Source organism: Octopus sinensis, linkage group LG5 (assembly GCF_006345805.1).
Source record: "Octopus sinensis linkage group LG5, ASM634580v1, whole genome shotgun sequence".
Lineage (NCBI taxonomy): Eukaryota > Metazoa > Mollusca > Cephalopoda > Octopoda > Octopodidae > Octopus > Octopus sinensis.
Genome location: NC_043001.1, coordinates 41,363,353 through 41,390,235, shown reverse-complemented (window position 1 = coordinate 41,390,235; position 26,883 = coordinate 41,363,353). Strand labels below are relative to the sequence as shown.

The 26,883-nt window shown below is 33.0% G+C and overlaps 1 protein-coding gene across 1 annotated transcript in view; it reads left to right on the top strand.

Moving 5' to 3' along the window:
- The window catches only part of LOC115211635, a 169,087-nt gene that overhangs the window by 77,330 nt on the left and 64,874 nt on the right, over positions 1-26,883 (top strand). Inside the window, exon 2 of the mRNA XM_029780261.2 lies at positions 22,589-22,873. Coding sequence (XP_029636121.1) covers positions 22,589-22,873 — 285 coding nt within the window. The remainder of the gene's footprint in view (positions 1-22,588; positions 22,874-26,883) is intronic.

Genomic DNA, 26,883 nt, shown 5'->3' with positions numbered 1-26,883 from the left:
CTTATTACAACCAGGACAAAGGGTGAAAGTATATGATTATGTATGTATTTCCACTTATTAATAATGTGGCACTATATCACTTCAACCCACTTATGCAACAGTAGAACAGCTAAGAGAGAAAATGATTTAGCTCCCAAACTGATTGATAGTTTGATGGTTCCTAGCGCTGCCACAGATGATATATAAATCATCATCATCATTTAACGTCCGCTTTCTATGCTAGCATGGGTTGGATGATTTGACTGAGGACTGGCAAACCAGATGGCTGCACTAGGCTCCAATCTGATCTGGCAGAGTTTTTTTACAGCTGGATGCCCTTCCTAACGCCAACCACTCCAAGAGTGTAGTGGGTGCTTTTACGTGCCACCGGCACGAGGGCTGGTCAGGCAGTACTGGCAACGGCCACGCTCAAATGGTGCTTTTTACGTACCACCTGCACAGGAGCCAGTCCAGTGGCACTGGCAACGACATTGCTCGAATGTTTTTTCATGTGCCGCCGGCACAGGTGCCAGTAAGGTGATGCTGGTAACGATCATGCTCGAATGGTGCTTTTTACATGCCACCAGCACAACCAGTTAGCTGCTCTGGCAACGATCCCGCTCATATGGTGCTCTTAGCACTCCACTAGCACGGATGCCAGTCATCGAATTTGATTTCGATTTATATATATATATATATATATATGTGTGTGTGTGTGTGTGTGCATCCACAAACACATACCTACACCTACCTACCTACCTTTTTGTTTGTTACAGAAAAGAAAATATATTTGAAAGTCTGATTAATATTAATCTCATCATACTGTTATGAAATGAACTCTGATTTAAAGTTAAAAGAAGTGAGTAGAGACAACTTTGAAGTATGTGACTCAATTTTGCTAATACTCTTTGGATAAGCAGTTGTTTAGGATGTTATTCTAAATCCTGAATACTTTATCCATGTATGGTGAAGTTTGATTTTAGCTGACACCCTCAAATATTTTGAAGTTTCCCGAAAATTATAATGCAAGTGTTGTCTGTCCTTTGTATCTTCTGTTATAAATAAAAATATTGGATGGTATGCAGTTATATATACTGGATTAGCAGATGAAGATAAGAATCAGTTTGAAAAGATTAAAAATATCTGTAGGAAAGATACTTTATATATCATCATAGTCTTGTGTGTATGTAGGTACGCTCAGTTACGCAGACAGTGTGTGGTGTATACTGTGGATACAGAAATGGTGTTTAAATGATAGTATATTTAAATTATAAATAGAAGATGTGAAATAGTGCTTTATAATAGCATAATACAGAATTTGTCCTTGGAATATATGTATGTTCACATGAATAAACGTGTATAAATACGTATATGTATCTATCATTTTGAGTATTTTCCTCCTCCCTTTCAAAATATTTTCTCTTCAAGTGAGAGACAGGGTATTGCTAACTTGGAATCCACTCTTTTTCATGTACTGAGGGTATTTATTTTACAGTGATGTAGATAGTACAAAGGTTAGAGTTTAGAACTCAGAAAATAGGAATTGGCAGATAAAGAAGCAACTAATGTTGGAACGTTTTCAATTTTGACCACTAAATTAAGCTAACATTTGGCATGGATTCAGACATAGATAGTGTTTGTCATGATCAGTTCTCGTGAGCACTTCCTCCTACTCGAAACAAATACTCCAAAATCAGGAAATTACATTGAAAATAAATCATCTGAACGTAAATGTTTTTTTATGAAGTTTATTTAACCCTTTAACTGCTACACGAAATATAACCATTTAGTGTCATAAGTTTGTCGCATCATTTGCTGGCTTAGCTATTAAAGGAAACTAAAGACTGATAAAACAAAGCTAGAAAACTGAATCATTTTATAAAGTGTGCTATCACAAGACTAAAGAAGCTGAAATCCTAAGTAGGCGCAATGAACACATATACATACATATATAAACGTTTTATGTATGTAGATGTGTGTGTATGTGTATTGTTTTATTCAACTGTTTTATCTGTAGTTGGATAAAACAGTGAGAGTAGTAGAACATTTGTACTTCATGTAATGATTGATACTTTGTCTTAGAAAAATAGAAAAGGAAACTTCTGTAATTCAATGCTATCTCTTATGTAGTTGCAGAATTCAGTTGAGAACTTGTTGGCTATTTGAAAATATATTGCTTCCTAAAATTGCTTACATGCACATATGCACGTGCATGCACACATACACTAGACCACTGATTCCCAACCTTTTCACAGTGGTTCCCAACAGTTTTATTCAAATGGGTTTTCCCATGGACTCCTTTTAATATGCTTAACCTTATGTATGTGTGTGTGTGTGTGTATTTATATATTTATGAAATTTTGAGTACAGTTCACAGGCCCCCAATACTATCTTTGCGGACCACAAGAGGTCTGAGGATCCCAGTATATCCAGGACTACTTTATTTATTATGTTGTCATTTCTTTATTTTAAGAGGGTAAATCATGGCTTGATGGTAATTTGGTTGTTGTTTCAACAGATTGAGCAACCACTTAAAGGTTTTTTTGTTAGCATTGTACTGTCATTGATAGGTACTAGTGAATGCTGCAGTCAGTAAGAGTACAAATTGATAATTTAATTTAATAATTACAGTACTGAGTTAAGCTATGGAATCCATTTCACTAAAATCTCTCAGAAATCCTGAAGTAGTTAGGATCAACAAGAATGTTTCACTCCTGGTCAGTCCAGTTATGGTGATCCTGTCTTTTTGTGTATCTTTCCCACAATATTTCTCCATTTTTAAGACAGTAGAATAAGATTTGAGGTATCTGGTTGTTATTTCTTGCAAATCAAGCAGCTATGTACAAACTCCCTCACTGGCTCATAAAGTGAGTTGTCTAATTTTTGTTATTGTCTATTCTGTGCCTGCTTGTCTGGGCTGTTGCATAGTGGATAGCTATAAGTAAACCTCACCTGTTAAATTTTTTTTTTTATTAGCTACCAACACAACCTGACAAGTTCAGTTTGGTTATCAATAATTTATATGAAACCAAATAATATATATATATATATATATATATTATATATATATATATATATATATACACATACATACAAAGTCTGATCAATAAGTATTTGGACTGTTGCCTAGTAATGAAGATAAAGCACACAAAGTAAAGACACTTAGTACAAATTGACCTTGACCTCTGCTGCACATGCACACTAAGTTTTAACATTTTTTAGCACACTTCCGCTTTTTACAGCAGTGCTTGGAAGGAAGGTGTGTAACATGTGATTGTCACATTGACCATGACAAAGTTGTCATGGTGATACCTCTTACGCAAAGTTGCAGAAAGTGTATGGAGAGGAGTGTATGAGTGCTTCAGACATTTCTAAGATAGCTGAAAAAATGTCAATAGTGATGAATGTTCTGGGAGACCCACAACCAGCACAGCAGAGAAAAACATTGCAAATGTACGTGCAGCTGTGAGGGGGAGTCATTGTATCATCATCTGTGAGTTATCAGAGGATGTGCAGATTAGTTACAGTTCAGTTCCATCTATTATCACTGAAGATTTGGGTATGGGACATGTGTCTGCCAAGTTTGTGCCAAAAACTGCTTTCAGCTGACCAAAAATTCACTCAGGATTCAGTGCACAAGATTTCCTTGATTATATCAAGAATGATGAATACTTTTTGGAAACTTTGTGTTGGCCTCTGAGCAGGTATTGCCAAGCTTTTGGCAAAATTTGATGCAGATTTTCTGCTCAACTTTCTGTTATGGTCAATGTGACAGTCACATGTTACACACATTACTTCCAAGCACTGCTGGAAACAGCGGAAGTGAGCTAGAACATTAAAACTTAGTGCACATGTTTTGTATAGACTCTGCATGCTTTAACTTCATTACTATGGCAACAGTCCGGAGACCTATTGATCAGAGCACACACACATATAATAAAAATAATAGATATTCCAATTTTTTTAACATTCGTGTTAAATTTTCTACTTTTCCTTTTGCCAACCTTTTTTGCATTACTGATTATCAGTCAATCTTTATTATTTGTGAACAGTGGCGTACACATACACTCAAATTATCATGGTGGCTACTTTCAATTTACAAGTGAACGGCAACAGATATAGTCACTAAAGTGAGTGACAACTTTCTCTCTCTCTCTCTCTCTCTCTCTCTCTTTCTCTCTCTCTCTCTCTTCTCTCTCTCTCTCTCTCTCTCTCTCTCCTCTCTCTCTCTCTCTCTATATATATATATATATATAATATATATATATATATATATATATATATATATATATATATATATAAAAACTTACTTGGAGAAGAGAAATAATGCGTACGTTCGGTCATATAATAATATAATAAATAAATAAAATATATACATATATGTACATACATCTACATGTATATATACATGCATATATATATATATAAGAGTACAGGACACCACAAATAAACGTAGAACACAACGAGAGACGAAAACATAAAATCAAACAAGGAAACAGACTTTTTTTAAACAACGAAAAAACTGAGTACAGGAGAAACAATACAAGGAAAATTCCCCTTCATCAGCTGTCCCTGGTTCGACTCAATGCAATGCATATATTTTATATATATACTCATATATACACATGCATGCACACACACACAATGGGCTTCTATACAGTTCCTGTCTACCAAATTCACTCATAAAGAATTGGTCAGTCTGGGAGAAGAAGACTGGTCAGTATAGAAGACAATGCTTGCCCAAACCACAGCACAGTGGGACTGAATCCAAAGCCACAGATTGCTAAGCAAGCTCCTTGACCACATAGCCATGCCTGCACATGTAGCAGGAAGTACAATATGGTGTTCATCACACACCCCAGTTATGCATGTTAGTAGTGTTTAGAATAGGAATCGTGTAGATATGAACACCTATATGAATAGAATTGGACTCAATTTCTTAGAAAATGCCAATGAATCTGTGGGGCTGGTACTCTGCTGAATTCCACTATGAATAGAATAAATTAATAGACCAGATGACTATAGTGCCCCACCACCTAGATGTAACTTCAGAACTTCCATTCAATGCCCCTGAGAGAAAATTGCATACAAATGTGTAGTGGATATACTGCCATGGGGCAGTGCATTTTGATGCATATGCATTTTCTCCCCTTAGGCTTAAGTTCTTAACTTTTCTAGCAGAATACATTCATAACCTGACATCTAGAAATATTAACAATAGAAAAGGTTGATGATGGGAGTCTGCCCTTCTGTACTGGGGGTGGGGATAGACATCCTTGTAACTGTATACTAGATAGGGGTTAGAGATTCTCGTAGCGAACACTAGAAATTTACTAAATAAATAAAAGAAATTAGGGATTTACTGCACACATATACACACACACACACACACACACACACACACAGAAGGAGTGGATGTTTATCTACTAAACATTAGTAATATCCCTAACTATGATGAAATACACTCCAACCCAACACTATAGTATTAGCTGTAACCTTTCCTCATTTGTTTACACTAATTGAATACTATATTGTAGACATGAACCCCTTTCTTTGTCTTCATCCCTGCGTAATCCCTCTTCTGCTATCCTATTAGTTGTATATACCTGAGACATACTTATAACAAAAGCAATGCTATGGAATATAAGGTACTATTACTGTCCTTATCACATTTTATAACATGTAACCATTAATTCCTTAATGCATTGACCAGTGTGGACGTTGACTGTTTCTGAGCTCAATAATATCAAATCCATATAACATTACATCCACATATGTTGGTACACATTGGGTGATAAATGACTACATAGAGACTATCCCTGACTACCTGCAGTGTACAATGCATACTTACATAACACTATTGAATAACTTTTATACTTGTTGAAACTAACATGCGTACACATATGTAGTAAAGACATGCAGAGTTAAGGTTGTGCATGTGTGTAAAGCAACACATGCACACCTATAACTCTGCAAATGTGTCCTCAAATACATATCGCACCCTGTATGTATAGATAGATGCATGCTTGAATGAATGTATGATCTAATAGTTAAATTAATGCATCTTTATTTACACGTATATTTTCTGAAGCTCATTAAATTATTCTGTGTTATTTATTTCTTCTGCTGTCTTACACCCCTCCCCTATTTTTCAAACAAAGGTTATATTGCTATCCAATAAGATTCTAATATTTGATATTAATTACACAGTCTTTATTATAATTTCAAACATTTTTCATTGTTTGCTTGTTATATATCAATGTTCTTGTTCTAGCTTTCATAACAAGAAACTGAAATTATACAATACTACTTTCAGTATTGAGTACTTTCTTTTCTTGTTTTCACTGAAGTGTTTATGTTTCTCCTTCCCTTCTTCTCTTTCTTATTATGTGTGTTTTTGTGAAATCATGATTCTTAAAATTTAGTTTCTGTTAGAATTTCCTTCTAGTTTTACAGCATATGTACAAACAGAATGATGTCATTTTCCCCCCTGAAATAACATTTTAGGAACAACACATCCTGTTTGTTGCCAAAGAGGAATTGACATGGCTAGCCATCCAAGTATGTGTATGCATGTACCTCATACTTGCATACATTGATACATACTAAGATGCTTTCATAGAATGCACACATTTACTTACTTGGATACTTACATACATACTTATTGGACAATGTTCTAAAACAATTTGTGCCCCAGCATGGCCACAGCTCAAGAGCTGAAACTGGAAAACACAAGCACAAACAGTGTAAATTAAGAATTACACCTAAGCAGCAATTTTGTATGTTTTTGTCAATCACCCTACCCCACTCTGTACATATATTTGACATAAGACCAATGAAATAGAGAAAGAGGGAACACACACATTCACCATACATATACACATACACAGAGGAAGTTAGTAGCAAAAAGACAGCTTGTATATCTGTTTGCATACAAACATGTTTGTGAGTTTCATGTTTAGTGTTGTTTCAGTGAACAACTCTATAAGGAATATCATTCTTGATCTGTTAGAAATAGCAGCAAAACCTTTATCAATTCATGCCCTAATTCCTAGAAAGAATACATTTTTTGTAACGTAGTGACAGTTTCCCTGCACTTAAGAAAAAAATAAGATACCTTCTTTCTATCTCTCTTTGGGCTTCTTGGTTTGTTGGTATTATGTAGCATCTTAGGTAAGTATCATGTATGTGTGTGTGTATATATATATATGAGAAGAAAATGGATATAATAACAATGGGAACCTCATGGTTTTCGCTAGTGTGCCTTTAATTTAATTAGATAACAAAGAAGGAAGAAGCAGAGATGAAGGTAGCATTTACAATCATTTCAATTTACTGGTTTAAGTAAATCTCTTCAGAATGTGAGTATAGATAGCTGCATTGGTTAGGATGCGAAAATAAATGATACACATGTAATGGTAATATAAACAAAGGTAGTAATTCTTACATTAAATTTTGTTCTTGCACGAGTAAATTCACTGGGTAGAGGTTTGCTTGTGGTAGACTGGTTAGTTTCGTTGGGTAATTAGGGCAGGTTGAGTATTATTTAGGTGCGAGGTTCCTAGTTTAATTAAGCATATTTTTTCGCACATGTGTATTGAGTTTTTTATATTCTACGATTAGTTATCACTGCTGGTGTGGGTGAAGGGGGTAATTCTAACAGACTGAAAAGGGAGCTAACTCATATCAAATTTTGGTGGGTTTGAAAAATGTATTATAGCTAATAATTATCTTATTGCTAAAGTTTAGGAAGTTCTTAGTGCTAGGAGGGGCCCTCTATGTGCAAAGTGTATTATTATGGAATGTGGGTGGGGAGGCAAGTGGTTTTGTGGGGTGACTATTTGTGTGTAAGTATTTAAGGTGTTTCCTAGTTAATTAGACATATAGATGAGTATTCAAATTTGGGATTATGTAAGGCATAGAGGCCCGCATGAAAACAAGAGGGGTTACGGGGTTACTCTACTGGTATTTTGAAAATACATAAAGGCCCACATGAAGACAAAAAGTTTTGTTCTCAAATTTTCTGTTCAGAAGGGCTTGTTTAGCCGCAAGTATAGCTAGGCGTTCTGATAGGCGAAGATTGCAGTGTTTATTTGTGGTGTTGTAGGAGGTTGTTTTTGTGAGTATACACCAGTTTAAACTAAAATCTAATTTTTTATCCTTAAGTTCCCAAATGTACTTAGCCCTGTTGAGTTAGCCTTATTCCTATTTCCTCTAACTGATACCTACAATATATATATGTATATATAATAATAATAATAATAATATTAGGGAGTATAACCCCAAACATACCGGGGAAATTTCAATTTAGTATTAAATCAAATTTCACAGTATAAATATAAAATATATATAAATTAGAGAAAAACCACTATTATGTAATTCAACATAGTCTTTTTACTTATTATATATAGTTTATTCATTTTTTTGTACTTTTTGTGATCTAGTTATAGGTTTTATAGTATATTTTATTTTTTCTATATGATATGGTTTATGTCTATAATTGTTTGAATTACATAATAGTGGTTTTTCTCTAATTTATATATATATATATATATACACACACATGCACACATATTCTCTTATTCTTTTGTTTCAGTCATGCAGGAGCACCACTTTTAGTCGTACAAATTGACCCCTGGACTTATTCTTTGTAAGCCTAGTACTTATTCTATCGGCTTCTATTGCCAAACTGCTTAAAGTTATGGGGGTATAAGCACACTGACACCTGTTGTCAAGCGATAGGGTGGGGACAAACACAGACACAAATACACACACATACACATATATATACACATGAAGGACTCCTTTCATCTACCAAATATACTCACAAGGCTATAGTAGAAGACACTTGCCCAAGGTGCCATGCAGTGGGACTGAACCCAGTACCATGAGGTTAGGAAGCAAGCTTCTTACCACACAGACACACATATTTACATACACAAGACAAATTAGCACAGTTATTGGTGTATCAGATAAAACACTTTATATTTGTTCTAGCTCTCTCTACCCTAACTTTACATCCCACTGAGGTTAACCTTGCTTTCACCCTTTTGAAGTCAATAAATAAAAAATTACTAGCCTAGGTCAGTGGATAAAGAAAATTTGGATTTTGTTAATTGTAAATTACAAAAAGTATCAGATGCAGATTTGTGGAGTCGTAGCAGTTGGAAGCTATTATTAGGACACTGGATTCATTCAGTAAAAATGTACTGACTCTGAATCGATGTTAATTGTAATATAACATGTTAAAATTTCAAGCACTGCTTTAATCTTGGAATTGAAGTTATTTAATAGAGTTGCTTTCATTTAAAATGATCATTTAAGTTGCTTTAGGTATTAGAGATTTTATTTTTAACTTGAATGAACTTTAGACTTTAGAGCTTGTAAACAAAGATGTTCCTGATTTTCCATTTGATAATATCAGCTTCTGTTTTAATTTTGTGAGTTTTGTCTCATATTTCATTGTTTATAACTTCTTTAATAAATAATATAAAAATCCAAAAGCTATAACCTTTAAATTCAAACTTAGGGTACTGAAAAGTAATCTGATGATTCATGTTGGCCATGTATGTTGTTTACATTAATTTAATAAAAGAAGTATATCATTTTGTTTTTATGTTTGCTTTTTCCATGCAGGCATGGGTTAGATGATATTTATTAACCCTTTAGCATTTAAACCAGCCATATCCAGCCCAAATGACAGAGTAATCTGAATGCAAAAGGGTTAAGGATGTCATCATCATCATCGCCATTTAATATCCTCTTTCTATGCTGGCATGGGTTGGACGGTTTGACTGAGAACTGGCAAGTTGGGAAGCTGCACCAGGCTCCAATCTAATCTGCAAGGTTTCTACAGCTGGATGGCTCTTCCTAATGCCAACCAGCCTGAGAGTGTAGTGATTGCTTTTTACATGCCACCGGCTGAAGAGCCAATTAGCTGGCACTGGCATTGGCCACGCTCGAATGGTGCTTTTTATATGCTACTAGCACGGGTGCCAGTCAGGTGGCACTGGCATCGGTCACGCTCGAATGATGCTATTCTGGACACCAACCCCTTGCTTGTTATCAAGTAAGGTATTTTACTTCACTTCTTAACTCATCAAACTGCTGAGCTTTTTGTTTGTGTAACATGTAGAGGCAAACAGTCTGGATATAGAATGTAGAAACTTGTGTATATGCACATGAAACTAACTTCCATACTCTTCTCATTTACCAAATTTCACTCATAAGGCATTAATCAACCCAGTGCTATAGCAAGTGTTATACAGTAGAAATTAACCCACATGGTCGGAAAGTGAATTTCTTGACCACAGTAATGCCTGTACCTTCAGAAATGTATATTAATAGTCTAATTACAGTTATAGGAGTCAGAGTTTGTAGTACTGTAACTTGTTGCATTAGTCATAGATTTTGCACACCAACTCCATAGTTCTGGTCAGATGTGATGCCTTGCATCTATTCTAGGTTTTATATTCTAATAGCAGTTTCTGTGATGACACTGACACAAAGCTGTATCAACCTTGTTTCTTGTTTGGACAATACTGGTAGTGCGAGGAGAGGAGACATTCTGCCTAGGTAACTGCTGATCTTACATAAACTTTGCCCAGGCAGGCAGTTTGGAAAGAAGCTTTTCAGGTTGCAAGTATATCATCAACCCTAACAGAGGCTTTCATGTCTGTGTAAGAAAGATACATTGAAGTAAGTTGTTTATCATGTACATAAGATGTATTGGCATAGCTGAAAGGTTTTCATGTATTTTACCTGTTATCCCCTTGCTCCCATACAAAAATATGCATTAAATAAATTCTATATACCAAAGCTTACATCCCTACCAAAATGCTATATATAACATAACACAACTAATAAATACTTCTACACATTCTAGAATATAAATGACTTCTGAAAATAATCTAAAAGTGATAGAAGCTATGTGGCTAATAGAATTTTCAAAAAAAAAACAAAAAAACATTTGAACAAATTAGACTTCATCAAATAGATTTAAGACTCCAGAGAAGAGTTTGATACAATGCCTAGTACTTAGATTTAATATAAATCTCTGTAAGAGATAAAATAAGGAATTTAAATGCAAGATAGAGTTGTGATATTGGTACTATCAATGGGTTGTCTGTTTTCTGTCAATGTCTGAAAGTGAACTTTAAATTAACTTTGTGATTTGTAGCTAACAAACATCCTAATGGATTAGTGATTTAGGTTTGTTGTTAAATTAGTTACTAATTAAATTTTCGCTCCTTGCTTGTTATTCTTGCATTTGTTGAATTATTCTTAGACAGTGACAACTTCATTTGTCAAAGGATTCTTTGATTTGAAATATTACCTGGGAGTTGATATAAAAAGCAGTGTAAAGTCAGCAAGGATATTCAAGCTAATTTGAATCAACTACATTCTCATATAATTCTTTCTTTGACATTTTATTTTCTTCCTGTCTTGATTGGTTTTCTTTCTCAATCCAAACATTTTTTGTTATTAATGATGAACTGCCAGTACATTAATATTAAACAATTATTATTGTTGACGATGAATGGCTAGTATTGTGGTAGTAATATTGATTTCAAATTTTAGCACGAGGCCAGTAATTTTGGGGAAGGGGTAAGTTGCTTATATTGAAACCCACCCACTCCAGTACTCAACTGGTACTTATTTTATTGATCACAAAAGAATGAAAGGCAGAATTTGGCAGAATTTGAACTCTGAGCAAAATGCCACTAAGTATTTTGCCCAGCATGCTAATGATTCTGTCAGCTCACTGCCTTTTTGTGGTGGTAGTATTAGATATTAAGTAGCAGACAGTTCAATTTTCTGTGGATTTTGATTCTTACCTAAACATCTATCTTATCTCCTTGCAACTTAGTCACCAAAAATGATACAAAATGCCCTTGTTTCTGCTACTGTATCTTCTTTAGGTTGCCAAAGATTTTTTTTTATTCCATATGTCAAACACTTCTTAGACTACAACCCTTACAAGCCAGGTAAAATTGATATGGTTAATGATGAATTTAAACATCTGTAGATCAATGCCTGTAAAAACATAGGAAAGAGGGGTTGCAGTTCTTGTTGAGCAGGAAGCATTTAATGAAGATGAGATAGTTAGGTGATGAATATAGAAAGTAGAAATTGTTGTGTTACAATGCCTGTATGGAGTGGTTTTGTGGCTAATACAAAGTGATACAACTAGCTTTGAACAAAAGCGATAATAGTCTTATACAACAAGTTGGTATTTTCACAAAAGCAGTATGTAATGATATTTTTAATTCAAAATTATTTTTTATTAAGGTAAGGTAAGCACTTTAGTGAATAAGATATATTGAGAGGAGCAAGTTAGATTCTTGACCAAATCTTTACATAAATGATAACCTTGGAAAAACATATAAAAATAGTAATGATATTAAATTTTGATTTTCAAAGATCTTTAATATTTTTGTTCAAGATTAAGGAAAATTCTAGATTGTTACAGCATGCCCCCTCTATTCAGAAAATAATTAGCAACATTATTCTAGAAAATGCACTGTTTTCAGCAAATAAATAGATCTCTGTAGAAAAAAGATTGAAATAGGAATTCTTTTCATTTTGGGGGGTTATTGATTTTGTTCTGAAAAATAGCTCAAAAGAGAATGCTGAAATAAAATGTACAAATCACTGGCAAATCAGGTACCAACATTATGCTGGTGATCTAACAACAAATTCAAAATATTCAGGAAATTTTAAAATATGTATGAAAATCAAACTAACTTGATACGCAAAAAAAAAAAATACTACAAGTATTGTAAGACAGCTATATGAAGGAAGACGGCCAATTCAATTTTCTTAAAAGACCAAGTCAGCTATAATCAAGCAGACCAATCATCAAAGGCATTCCTGTCTATCCATTCCATCTTTTCATATGTAGTTTCTCTCAGGCTACAATATCTAATATGTTTTTTAAATTAGTGGAATGTTGTACTAGTAGTTTGCAAAGTATAGAGAGAGGAGTAAAACTGAGAATAATCAGAGTAGTACCTTTTAAAGGTATTGAGAAAATGGTCATTAAGAATATAACATATAAATGGAACTATATCTTTAACTCAATGTCTTGAATAAGACAAAGAGTTACCAAGAAAACAAATAAACTCATCTGAAAACAAGTGGTTCTCCACTGTACCATTCATCACTAGGAAAATGTGATGGAAACAATTTTTGAGAGAGGACAAGGAAAAAGTCATGAAGTCACATTTAGCAAAAGGGAAGATTCTGAAGAGATCCTGCTTTTTGAGAGCAAACGAATAAGGCAATTCAGTTGGAGAATGAGCTGAACAAGGTGTGTCATCTGGAAGGATGTAAGTTGTAAGAAATAAGTTTTGACAATATGATTACTGTGAAATGGCATCAATAAAATACCTAAATGTGGTTACAGACTCAATGTCTTACTCATTACATCGTAAAATAATTAGCCTTAGGCATTATTAGTTCATCCGGATCTGTTCAGTTTGGCTCACAGATTTTTTAATTAGTTTTTTTTAACTAAACAGTTTGAAACTTCATATACTGATGAAATATTTCAGGTAGAACACAGTTTACTTTGAACATTTTTGACAAGATTTGGTATTTTAGAAGTTATTTCATGTTAAAGCTGTCGTATTTGGATAATTTCAACCAATCAATGATGTGTATTCAGTTGAAGAAAGCTACAGCTGTTTGCCATAGTAATCAAAGAGGAACAATTTTGGGGTCATCTCTACTAAATGTCACCACTCTTTCTAAACATCGAAGAGCTAACACCAAGAAGGAAGAAATATTATTTACATGTATTTATTTGTTTGCCCGACATCAGTGTTTTATCCAAACATAAAGAATGCCAGTGTTTAAAAGACCTATTGAGCAACGAGTCCGCTGCTAGCATTTTTGTTGTTGACATATATGTAGCTTCAAATTGACTTATTTCACAACTATGAAACGTTATTGTCATGATTTTATCTTACTATAATCAATAACAAACACATTACATCAATATAAAAGTTTCTATTAGATATTAAAAATAACATTATCAAAACATGAAGGTAAACCAAAACAAATAGTGGCTTATACACTGGAAAATATAGTAATTGTAGTGGCAGTGATAAGTTCACTCGCTGGTTGCTAGTTGATAGTGTAGAAGGGAGGAAAAGAGTAAGGAATGCACAGTGCTGACGAGAAAGGAAGAAAGGATAAAGGTGACATTGTCTTCGCTTGCTATATGAATAGAACAGAGTGGTGACATTTAGTAGAGACGACCTGGAAGTTGTTCCTCTTTGATTACTATTGCAAACAGCAGTAGCTTTCTTCAACTGAATACACGTTGTTGATTGATTAAAATTACCCAAATATGACAACTTCAACACGAAGTAACTTCTAAAATACCAAATTTTGTCAAAAATGTTCAAAGTAAACCATGTTCTGCCTGAGATATTCTACCAGTATACAAAGTTTCAGACTGTTTAGTTTAAAAAAATTAATAAAAAAATCTGTGAGCCAAACTGAATAGATCCGTTCATCCTTTCCTAGATCAATCTGTACGGTTGAAAGTGATCCATGGGCTTAAGCTCCCTGGTCATGCCTGATTAAGAAAACCATAGGCTAGGGAGGGTGGTCACAATGAGTTTGAGAAAAAAAAATATCTTTTACAATTTTTTGTTTTTAACCTTGAGAATGATGTATATGTTTTACAAATGTTCACTATCTTACACAAACTATATCAACTTAGCAAATGACCTCTAAATGCATTAAAAACACTATAACATATTCAGAGCATTGTTTCTGAATATATTATCTCCATTCTCTTTGAGCACAAAAGACAAATTTAGCTGGAGCAAAATGAATACAACAAATTAAGGTAAATTTGCTTCTTTAGTTCTCCAGAATTGCATTTGGAAAAAGACTCATATACATTAGTATCCATCCTCAGACATCAGAAAGATTAGAAATGCAACAAAATTTTTTAAATACCTATGTCAAAGAAAAGAGGATCGTGGAAAAATAGCACATGATATGAAATTAACAAAACTCAACTAAATCTAAAAACTCAATATATAATATTCTCTATAGCTTCTTCACAATCCACTGGAATGGTTCTTACGCACTATGCTGTTAAAGTGATAAAAATCATTGAATGTTGTCATTGCTCATCCCAACTTTAGACATCATTTTTTGAAAATTGAAAATGATCAAATTAGACATTAATTTGAGGAAAATTGACTTGGACCCCAACAGAAAAAAACCCAAAGAATTTTAATTGTTAAACATGAAAAGTGTACCTGTCTCCTCACTGTTTCAAACTCTCTCAGCTTCAACAACAGCTATGCTGACCAATTTATATAGCCAACGATTAGGCAACACTACAAAATGATGGTGCAATACTTGCATTGTAATGGTTTCAAACAGCTAGGGAGAAAATGAGAAGTCAAAAATTACTTATTTTTCCCCAGTTGCTTCTACTTACTGTGTTTGGTAAATTTCCTTACTTTCACATTCAGAGCACTGGATAGAAATAACATGTCACTGTTTGGATAGTGCCATGATATTTTGTTTAATTAGAGAGTTCAACTTTTTAGAAATAGCAGTCAAATTTTCCCTCAAATCACACCCTACTATCTTAAAAAGTAGGAATGTTTTGAATTAAATTGTCCTAAATACACAATGTCTGAATAAAGATGAGACAGTTATGGCTAGTGTACCACTGACTATAGACCTACTTATTCAGGGTTGTCTTGAAACTAAATAGTAAGCAGGTTACAGATTTCTAGAAGAATACAAATATATATGAAAAATGAAACTGAAGATTTGTAACAAGAACAGCAATAACAGTTTGTAACTGCTGACCTTCACACAATATACAGATTGCAGCAACACCGATAGATGTAGTAGAAGCAGCAGTAGTTGTCAAATAGGACTATCCTAGTTCCATTATAGTAAATGTTTTACAATTAACATTTTCTGTTAATAATGTCAATGGATTTCGTTACTTGAAATTTAATGACTTTTTTTTTTCTTTTTTTTACTGCTGGTTGTTGAAGAATTGATAACAGTGGACTATAATACATTCTTGATCTTCTATGCAGTGTATACATTTTGTTGCTGCCATTATTTTAGTATTGGAAATTAAAAGATCAAGTGTCATCTGCTTGACCTCATTTCAATGTATCAATTGTATTTCAAAGGTTTGAAGAAAAACAAAAGTAACAAAAAATATGAAAATGAATCTAATTCATAATTACTTGTGCATGTTGCATACATTTTATAAGGCCGGATCATAAGGTGCATTCCTTTTTCATTGTATTTCTCTGCTATTTATTTATTTATTTATTATTAGCTGGAGTTGAAAATCCATTTTCAGTACCAAGAAGATTGAACAGCCAAATTGAATGATATTAAAGTCTACTTTTAGCAAAGTCATGTGCTGATTTCAAAATTGTTCAAGCATAAACACTCTAAAAATATTCCATATAAAGAGGAAAGTGCTAAGTATCAGAAATAGTACATTTTTAATGGTGATGGTAGAAAAATCACATAGATCTTCTTAAAAGGTTCCTATTGCCAAATACATATTACCACTTTACTCTCGATGAAGTTAGCATCTGAAATACTCCTGGTATTCAGATGCTAGCAGTCATCACCATGGGCTTTTTTTATTTATTTTTTTGTCCAAATACTTTCATTATTCCTTTATGTATTAAATATTGTTTGCTTATTAAACTTTCAATTTAGCTTGAATAATATGGCTGTCCTGTTCTTTCACTTAGATACACCATGCTTATTACCAATTATCATATAATGTAAAAAAGTAATAATTTCTATCAAAACATAAATTAATATAACTTACACTTAGTGCCAAAATAGCATTGCTATTTTAGATACAAATATTCATTATTAGACAAGTCTGTCTGCTATATTTATCTTGATCATATACCTTCAATTTGAGATATATCAAAAACCAACATTTGTGTACTTACATGTGCTTGTGCAAGCCAGTGTTTCAATAATTTTCTTTTCAATCAATTTTAAATGGCAACATTATTATTCTTGACTTTCAGATTATGACATCTTACATTTCAATATGTCATGGTAGATTATTGTAATGCTACTTCATTCTGTATTTTACATGTTTCAGTCATTAGACTGCTGCCATGCTGGGGCACTGCCTTGAAGAACTTTTAGTTGAATGAATCAACCCCAGTACATTTTGTTTAAAGCTGGTATTTATTCTAACAGTCTCTGTTGTTGAACAGCTAAGTTATTGGGGACATAAACACACAAACACCAGTTGTCAAGCAGTAGTGTGGAAACAAATACACACACACACACGTATATACAACAGGCTTCTTTCAGTTTCCATCTGCCACATCCTCTCAGAAGGTTTTGGTTGGCCCAAGGTGCCATGTAGTTTGACTGAACCCAGAACCATGTGGTTGGGAAGCAAGCTTCTTACCACACAGCCTTGCCTGTCTATTAAATTTTCTTTTCTATTGTTAATCTGTGTAAGAAGATAGTGAGTAAATGTATAGAATTTATTTTGATCTTTTTAACAGGCGATATCTTCTAGGGGCATTATTTAAAATACATCTTATTTTGTGGCATATGTCTTTTTGAATACAGTTTTCTTTCAGAGTTGTGTGAAGAAGTTTGGAAAGGTGTCTATTTACCCTCAGTGGGACAGTGTTTAGGTTTTTAATTTCAATATGAAAATATTGTTTTAATAGTTTTTTTTTTTTACATCATTCAATGATTGTATTTAGTTTTGTCTTATCTAAAGTGTGTTGATATATTTAAGTTTGACTTCGTATCCCAGACACATTGAATGTGGTTGGTGCCATAGAGGACACCAGATTATTAAAATTCTACTACATATAACATACTCTTTGCACCAAAATCTACAGTCTATTAAACAAGCTTTCTGCAAGTTGTTTCCTTAAATTCAATAGGAAAAAATTGCATAATCTTTGCAACTGCAAAGTAATATGCTCATAGCAATGATGGTTATTAAAAAAAGAAAAAAGATACAAATGCTGGTTATTGTATGTATTTCATCATATCTATTCTGTTTATTTATCAACACTTTTTTTTAAAATTGAATTTAAGCTATTAAATATTTTAATAGTTTATAGATACAGTCTTGCCATAGGCTTTCTAGCCTGCAGAAATTTTATTAAATATTATAAACTTAGTCTTACTTTTTCCAATAACAAGAAAATAAAAATTATTTTGTTGTTTATTTTCATTTAAATGATACTTCTCAATATGTGAAGTATGGTATTGCGTAAGTTGACATGTCACTACTCTTCTACCCAAAATAGCTGATATAAGAAATTTTTATCTTCTCTGCATCTCTGCATAACTAATAGATATTGCTCTCTGTGACATGTAATTAAAATGAATATACTTTCAATGGAACATGGCTGAAAAAGTTACTTTTTAAAAATAGAAATAACATATTTACAGAAGCTATTGATTGTTTTGTTCAGATAGCAAATTCCTGAGATATTAGATAATGCTATCTGAGAAAACTATAGGATATGAGAAATAATGGTGAAATCAACAATAAATTATGAGACTTTTTTCTGTTTTTTTTTTAAATCTGGTTCTCTGAAACCCTCAATATTTCTATGTGCCCCTTTCTTTGAAAAAATTGGGAATCTCTGGCTTTTATCAAACTTTTAAAGATTCTCATAGATTCTATTCTAATTTTAAACTTTTTACTTATCACTGACTGAACACTGCCATATACATACATAAATGCATGCATGTAGTGCACCTGAGTACTGTAACCAATAAGTTCATTTCATATATATATATATATATATATATATATATATATATATGAGAAAAGTAGAGATTAAAAAATCCTGGCATATATCAAGAATTTGGTTAACAATATTCAACAATTAGACAGCAGTAAATATAAGTAGAATACAGATCTCACATAAATCCTCATACATGACAAGTAAATCCAAATATCCTTTGGTAGAATTTCCAGAAATTCAGAGTATTTGACTACAAAAATATGTATTGTGAAAATGACGTCTTTATTATAGATTTCACCTAATAAAGCCAACAGTTATTTCTATTGCATATATATACATATATATACATATATATAATATATATATATATATCATATCATTAAAATTGATTTTAATATTTCTGAAAGAATATGTTTGCACAATGTTATCAAAGTGATACAAAATTATATATATAACCTTTATTTTAAGGGAAGAGATATTTTGAAAAATTTTAAATGAATTATTTAACAAATGGGCAAAATAAAATAGTGTTGATTATAATCAGTAATTCATTAATGGGTGTTTATTTGATGAATTGGGAGTTATTGTTTATTAGTTTTGCAAAAGCATTAATATAAAGGAAGTGAAATTGCTGCAACCCATCTTTTCAAAACTGGTGGGAATAAAAAGAAAATAAAATGCATGAGTTATTGGCAAAGTTATTTCAAATAGTAAATAGCTTGGCCAAAAGTTTTTGTGCCCCACTGAAGCTTATATTCATAATATGCTTGGTAAATGCAATTAAGTTGAGTATGCTGCTGAATGCCTAAATATTGTGGTTGCTAGTCCACTTTATTAGTGTATCTGAATAACAATTGAAGTATTATAATTCCAAAAGCAAACTAACATTTCAGCAGATAATATTGATAACGTTCACAAAATGTAAGTTTATGTACATTGAGAAGAGAAAAGAAAATTATAGATTTTTATCAAACCTACTCAATGTCAGTGACACTTTTTTTGTTTTCATGTATGCTCTATTTAATTGGAATTTGTTAATTCCATATTTTAAAACTACAAAGAGAAAAACCACTGAGCAGTGTTTATCATAGTGGCTTAATTCTTTGAGTGGTATTTTCCTTAGGAAGATGGTGTATAGCATTGACTGAATCCTTGGTATTGTAGACAGTAAACCAGCAACAACCATTTTCTCATCAACTTTTCCATGCTTGCATGGGTCAGACAGAGTTTATTGAGGCAGATTTTCTATAGCCATATGCCCTTCTTGTCACCAACCTCACCTGCTTCCAAGCAATGTGATGTTTCCCTATTACCAAATATGCTCTTGCACAATATTGGAAATGAATGCCACTGCCTATATGAGAGTGACAGTCATTTTACAACCATCATGCAAAGTCAAGACAACGGAACACAAATATACACACACACACATGCATATCTTTCTCTGGTAGGAAATTCGATCGATCATTCATGCTTTTTTATTTGAATGCCCAGTCAGAAGTAGATTAAACTTTGCGTAACCATTGCAAGCTCTTAAATTTTAAGAGTGATACATGACTAGGGCCTCTCATAATTTTCATATCACCACTTTCCAGAAGAAGCAACAGATTAATTTTGGAAGCTTTAAATCCTGATATTGATTTTTCTTCTTGAAGAATAAATGTTCTAGCAGGCATGCACTTCTAGAAAAGCGCACTTTTATCAACATTGCATACTTGCTCTCATGTATAACCCACTTCAGCTATTATTTACTTCAGTTGCTCAGATAATTAGTAGCAGCTTCTGTACCTGTACCAACAGCTTCACAGTTACTTTTTATGTTGTGCAAGATCAAGTGTTCTTTAAGCCTTTCAAATCAGCCTTTACTAGCCAGAAAAAGTTTTTCCTTGAAACTTCATTTGCCTTTTCCTGCAAATTGTCATACAAGCATTTATGTTGAGTCTGATTCTTGATCCATACACTCAGGAGCTGTTCCATTTTAAACATATTTGATGAATGGAAGAATAAGGTCTGAAAAGTTAGAGCTAGTTTTTTTCTCTACTGCCATGTAATGTGTTCTTTTTTTTCCTCTCACATCACCCTTTTTAAAATATCAGGTTTAATGCCCAATCTAATCTCTTTACAGTTTGTTGTTGCACTACTGCTTTTAGTTCCACTTAATGGCTTCTTTCCAGACATTTCGAACTGTAGGTAAATCCAACAGTAGTGATCAACAAATATCCACAAAATTATACATAATAAAAAAAATAGTACAAAGAAAGAGCTGTTTTGTGAGAGCACAAAAATATTCCTTTGGATGTGAGACTGGAAGTCAGAAGTTGAATGGGGAAAATACTGTAACTTGATTGTTCATAGATGTGGTGTGTGTGTGTCACTGTGAGTGAGTGAGACAGACAGACATACTGAATTGCTGTTGGGTATTTCCAGTGCATTCTGATCTGATACCATCCTAGGGTAATCGGTTCAGCTATTTAGAGTGGTTCAGTAAATTAACATACCAAATATAAGTCTGCTTTTCAATTAGTCTTTTATTCTAGTTTGGTGCTTCACCACAAGCATCTGACCAGTCTTCAAAATAAGTAATTAATTATTTTATCCCTAGCTTTTCAAGTAGTACTAACTTTGAATTCTTTTATTAAATTATTGGAATATCCTGTCTTTGTTAAGGTTCATAAAGAAGGAAAGTGAATGGAATTCTCATGTCAGAAGATTTTATTATTGACTTAAACACTAGAAACTTAAATTAAATGTAACAATTTTATTTACGGAACAAAAGTCTTACCTTAAGGTTTTTATCAAAACACATATTTGATATTCAAGGGAAACTCTTAAAAATAAATTAAATCTGTCAGATTGTGATCAATATATAGATTCTCAATAATTTTGAAGCAAAAAATGAAAAAGCTAAAGAAATAAGTTCTCCCTTGTGTGTGTAGTTTGGGGTGTACTTAACGATGTTATAACTAGAAACAATAGGCTCTTTGAGAGAAAGAAATTAATTTTTAAAGGGCAATTATAGTAATATAATTTCGTTTTTTCAAGCACGTTTTTTAATTTAGATCACTTTAGATGCTATGAGTTCAAACAATAATTCACATTGTGAACTTTTCTTTTAAAGCATCGCAAATCTTTACGTTGTCATTTATAAGATTTTTATATCTTTTATCACGCTGGCATTGATTATATGAGGATCTGCACTGCTGTTTTATTTCAGTTAACATTGTCTTTTATCAATTCATTAATAAATTTTAGCTATTTCTGATATTGTCTAATGATTGTAAGCTTCTGTAGGATATTTTATTTCACCTTTGCAAAGAGGAATTTAATGATTATTTGTAATAATTTATGGCAGGCATTCTAGCAATCCCTACTTACTAATTTACTTATTCAGCAATTACTAACCAATACAGATTGCTTGTGAATCTGAAAAGACGATGAGCTTGCTTTATAAGAAAAAATTTTAAGTCTTTGCTTAATATTTGTATGTCGAATTTTATCCTATCTGCAAATGCAGACGTTACCAATATAGAATAGTTGCAAAGTAGATTACAAACGTCTACAAAATTGATAAGATTGAACACAAATGTATTTTTATGACCAATTGAGATTATAGTGCCACGTTTTACTTACTGACAGAAATTTATCACTCTCAATATTAAAAGCACACGGCTTCTGTTTTTGACAATAGCTTAAGATATCCTTAATGGATATTCCAAACATTTAAAATTAATTATCTTAATACCTATCTTTTCAGTATCTATTGAAATTCGTTGAAAATTTTTCATTGTCGTTTTTCCTTTTGTGATACTGATGCTGATAGCCTTTTTTACCTTCTTTTTCAGCTGAAAGTGATACAAGCCGATGTCCTGAACCTGTGATCAATACTCGACACTATTTGGCAACATTTCGGGACAGTTGCTATGTATTTATAAATCAAGAAAAATACTGGACCAAAGCCCGCGATTATTGTTGGTGGCTAGGTGGTGAACTTGTGCATATCCATGATATGGAAACTATGGAATTTCTCAAGAGTGTTCTCAATTCTAAAGAACTAGGCTGGAACAGAAATGGTGTCTGGACTGGTGCCAATGATTTACTTCATGAAGGCAAGTGGGTGTGGACAACAGGTAAATAAAATAAAAATATATTATTAAATTTGTGTTACACAAGGTATGTTTACAGCTATTTTTAGTTAAGTCAAAACTTAGTGTGAAAAAAAATGCTTGATATATTAGGTAGCTAATAAAAATGCTTTCATTTTTAATGTTTTAACACTTTGCCATTTGTTCCCAAGTTTCTGATATTACTTATCACATTCACACAAAGTAGACCTGTATTAAATATATAGCAGTATTGTATTACAAGAGAACTGTTTTTTTTAATCGTTTTTGTATTTGGTTTGCAAGATTCTTTATGTGAATTTATGTGTTGAAGCATATTTTATTGTGTCTGGGGAGAGTCATTCTCTTTTAGTGCCTTATTAATTTAACACACTCACCAGTCTGATTTCCACTCATTTACTTATTTTTACTAAAATTTTCAATACGTCTTGCAACCTTTCCAATAGTCGTTGTCTCTGTCCATTATCGGAACTACTTTCTTTTTCTTTGTTTGTTTGCTTGCATACATGTGCATCAGTACATGTACACCCATGCCTGCATAATTGCCTACTAACAACACTGTGTATATATAAACTGTGGGTATTGGAGTATGACACCTATGTATATATTTCCTGTTTAGTACTGGGGATGTTTCATTAATGAGGATGTACTCTTGTACTTGCCTGAGTGCTGGGTCCCTCAGGTGCTTGGATAAAATGCAGATGTCAAGTTGACCCAGTGTGCTTCCATGTTGGTAGAGTTTGGAAGATTGTTTTTTGTCATATTGTCTCAAATGTTCATTTAGTCTACCCGCAATGCATCTAGATGTCTCACCTATGTATATTATGTTCTTGCCTTTACAAGCACCCTCTATGCACCTTATGCTGTAGACTACATTTCTAGCTTTACAGTTAATGCCAGGGTTAGTATTAGACACCATGCAGTTATCATTGGTGCATGTGGTATTCTCAAAGGGGTATATCCTACATTGTTGTGATCTGATTGAGTTCTCTGGCTTTTCAATGATCTTAATGTTGAGTTTAGCCACCTTCAGAGCTTTCCTAGTTCTCCATGTACTGTGACCTCTACAAACATCACTCCTTGATATTTGTCGGTCTTGTACCACATGTTTACTCTGTTTGCTTTGTCACAAACTCTTTGTATCCTATTCAGTCTTTATTTATATATCTAGGGGCAGGTATATATATGTATTATAGTGAACAATAATGATATATATATATTACATAGTATATTATAGTAATACATATATATATATATACACACATATATATATATAATTTAGTAATAAAGAATTTCATTGAAAATATTTTCCTTATATGGTGAATTGCAGTGAAAAAATATATAACAAAAAAAGGGAAATGCACACAATTTATATATTTCTAATATATTTTAAAAGGCTAGAATATTATGATACTGGTTTTGCATTTTGCTAATCATGACTGGGATGTAATTGATAAATACATATGTATGTGTATTAGTAATAAATTAGTTCATTTGTAGAAATAGCTGATTTAAAGGCTCAGATTATAATTCACTGTACCTGTCAACTGAACAACCTTTCCATTGGGCCTTTTGATACTTGTAAATATATCTATTCTATCCAATGCATGTATTGAGCTCTCATTTGAACCATGGGCTTCCCAACTCCACATTGGACATAGTCCATTTCATATTTGCATGTATGTACAGGGTTGTCAGGTAGGTTTTTGTTTGTTTGTTTTTTCCATTTATATTAATCCTTATTTTTCATCAACGATTTTAACGAATCAGTAAATACTATATTTTCCTTCATCGTTCATGACTTCTTTGCCAATGTTCCCTGAGATTGTCAATACCTTGACATAGAATTCACTGGGTCTTGACTTAAAGAATTCAAGTCATTTGCAGCTCCGCGTCATTTTTGAAAAAAAAACACATCACAGACTTTTGGAGAGTGACTGTAAAAGGTGATAATCTGAAGGTGCTATATCAAGAGACTATGATGGATGTAGTTAAACTTCCCAACTGAGCTCTTAAAACAGCATTTTTGGTCAAAGTAGTGATGTAAGGGTGAGCATTGTACTGCTGAAGAGGCACACCATGTTATCAGTTGGATTGCTTCATTGGACCAGTGCATTTACTGAATATAATAATTTTTTCCTTCTTATTTTACCCTGATTTCTGGTCAGTTTTGGACGATCACTCATTTATTGAATAACTGGCTTGAATAACTCATTTATTGAATAACTGGCTTTTGCTCAATCCCTGACAAAATCAAAACCTTCAGTGTCCCCATAGTGACGTCATAGAAAAATCCCCACCTGGACTAAAATCGCATTCATGCATGCAACTAGATGCAGCTTCTTTTATTTTAATTGTTTTTTATTCTCTCTCTCTCTTCTTCTTCTTAAATCCTCTCCTTCAAACTCTCATCTGTTGAAATTTATGAGAGTGACCATCATAAAGTGTTTTGTAATGCTTTATTCTATTGGAGAAAATATTTACTTGCAAGTCAGTACAACTGATTTACTTAAGCTTTTAGTAATGAGGGGTTTATAAACAGTGTCAGCATGGACAATTAAAGCAGGTACTGAGTCAGGAATGAAATTTCACTTTCGGACTGAAACTTCAACTGATCCCTATTTTACTGTTCATTTTTACCACTGTCTATATATACAGTGATAGACAAAATCTACAGATACATTCTAGAGTCATGTTTGTCTGTCAGAGTGATGAGTCCTCTGCAAGGGTGACTGATGACTTGTCAGTGGCTTTGTTGAAAGTGAAGAAGAGTTCTGCACCATCAACATCACTCTCTCATCTGTGACCATCATTCTATCCAGTGGCAAAGCCAAGTCAAGACAGTGGCGATCATTTTACAACTATCACACAACATCAAGACAAAGAGACACGGACATATATACATGCATATGACAGGCTTCTTTCAGTTTCTGTCTACCAGATCCATTCACAAGCCTTTGGTCATCCCAGGGGTGGGAGCTATAATAGAAATTCGATCAGGGTGCCACACAGTGGGACTGAACCCGGAGTCATGCAATTGGGAAGCAAACTTCTTACCACACAGCCATGTCAGCTGTGCCTGTGTCTTATGTGTAAATAAATAAGTACTGAAAGATAGAGTTTATAGTTTAATCAAGCTTCACTAGTCTAATTATGAAATTTCATCTAGAAAAGTATGTAGATGAGTACATGCACTGTAGTTTAGTGGCAGCTAAGAAAGCTAGGTGTAGATGACCTGTTTGAGAGTCATGTGAACAAATTCAATGATCAAGTTAGTATAAGCTATTCCTCAGTTTCCTCTTGCCACTTTTATTTATTAGTTCTTGATACAATATCATTATACACCCATGTGCTAAAGGTTGCTGCAGATTTAGATTTCAATCTAGAAGAATAATATAGAGTCCAAAGTACTAATCAATAACAGAGAGCTAAAAACCACAGTACCAACTGAGCAGTGTTTTTTTTTTCTTCTTTTTCTGTTTTATGTAAAACAGCACAGGAACGAAATGAATGAGCAAATGCCACACAGTAGACCCAACTAACTCATACCAGCACAAACAACTGGCTATTGAAATAATGATGACAAGGATAATGAATATAGTTGTATTTCTCTTTCAAAATGGATTTCAGTAACTGGACAGTTTTTTAAACTATCAATTTTTTATAAACTAAAATGATTCTGGTAAATAGGGTATATCTCCTATTAATTAAAATAAACAAACTATAAACTAGTCCAAATGACAGTGAAGCAAGCAAATTACGAAAGAACTGTTCACCATATAGTATGGTAGAGAATAGATGAAATATTGTGAAAGATTGGGATAAAAGTAGAAAAGGATTGTTTATTATATCATCTGCAAAACTATTGTGACCTCTGAAGTGAACTGAGCATTGTATTTTAATCTAAAACAGTCAGGCTAAGTACGTCTCAAGAAAGCACAATGTAGCTCTATTTCATAAACTGAAAGCTTATCCCTTTACTATTAATGTCACTGACTTATCACCAAAATTCTTCC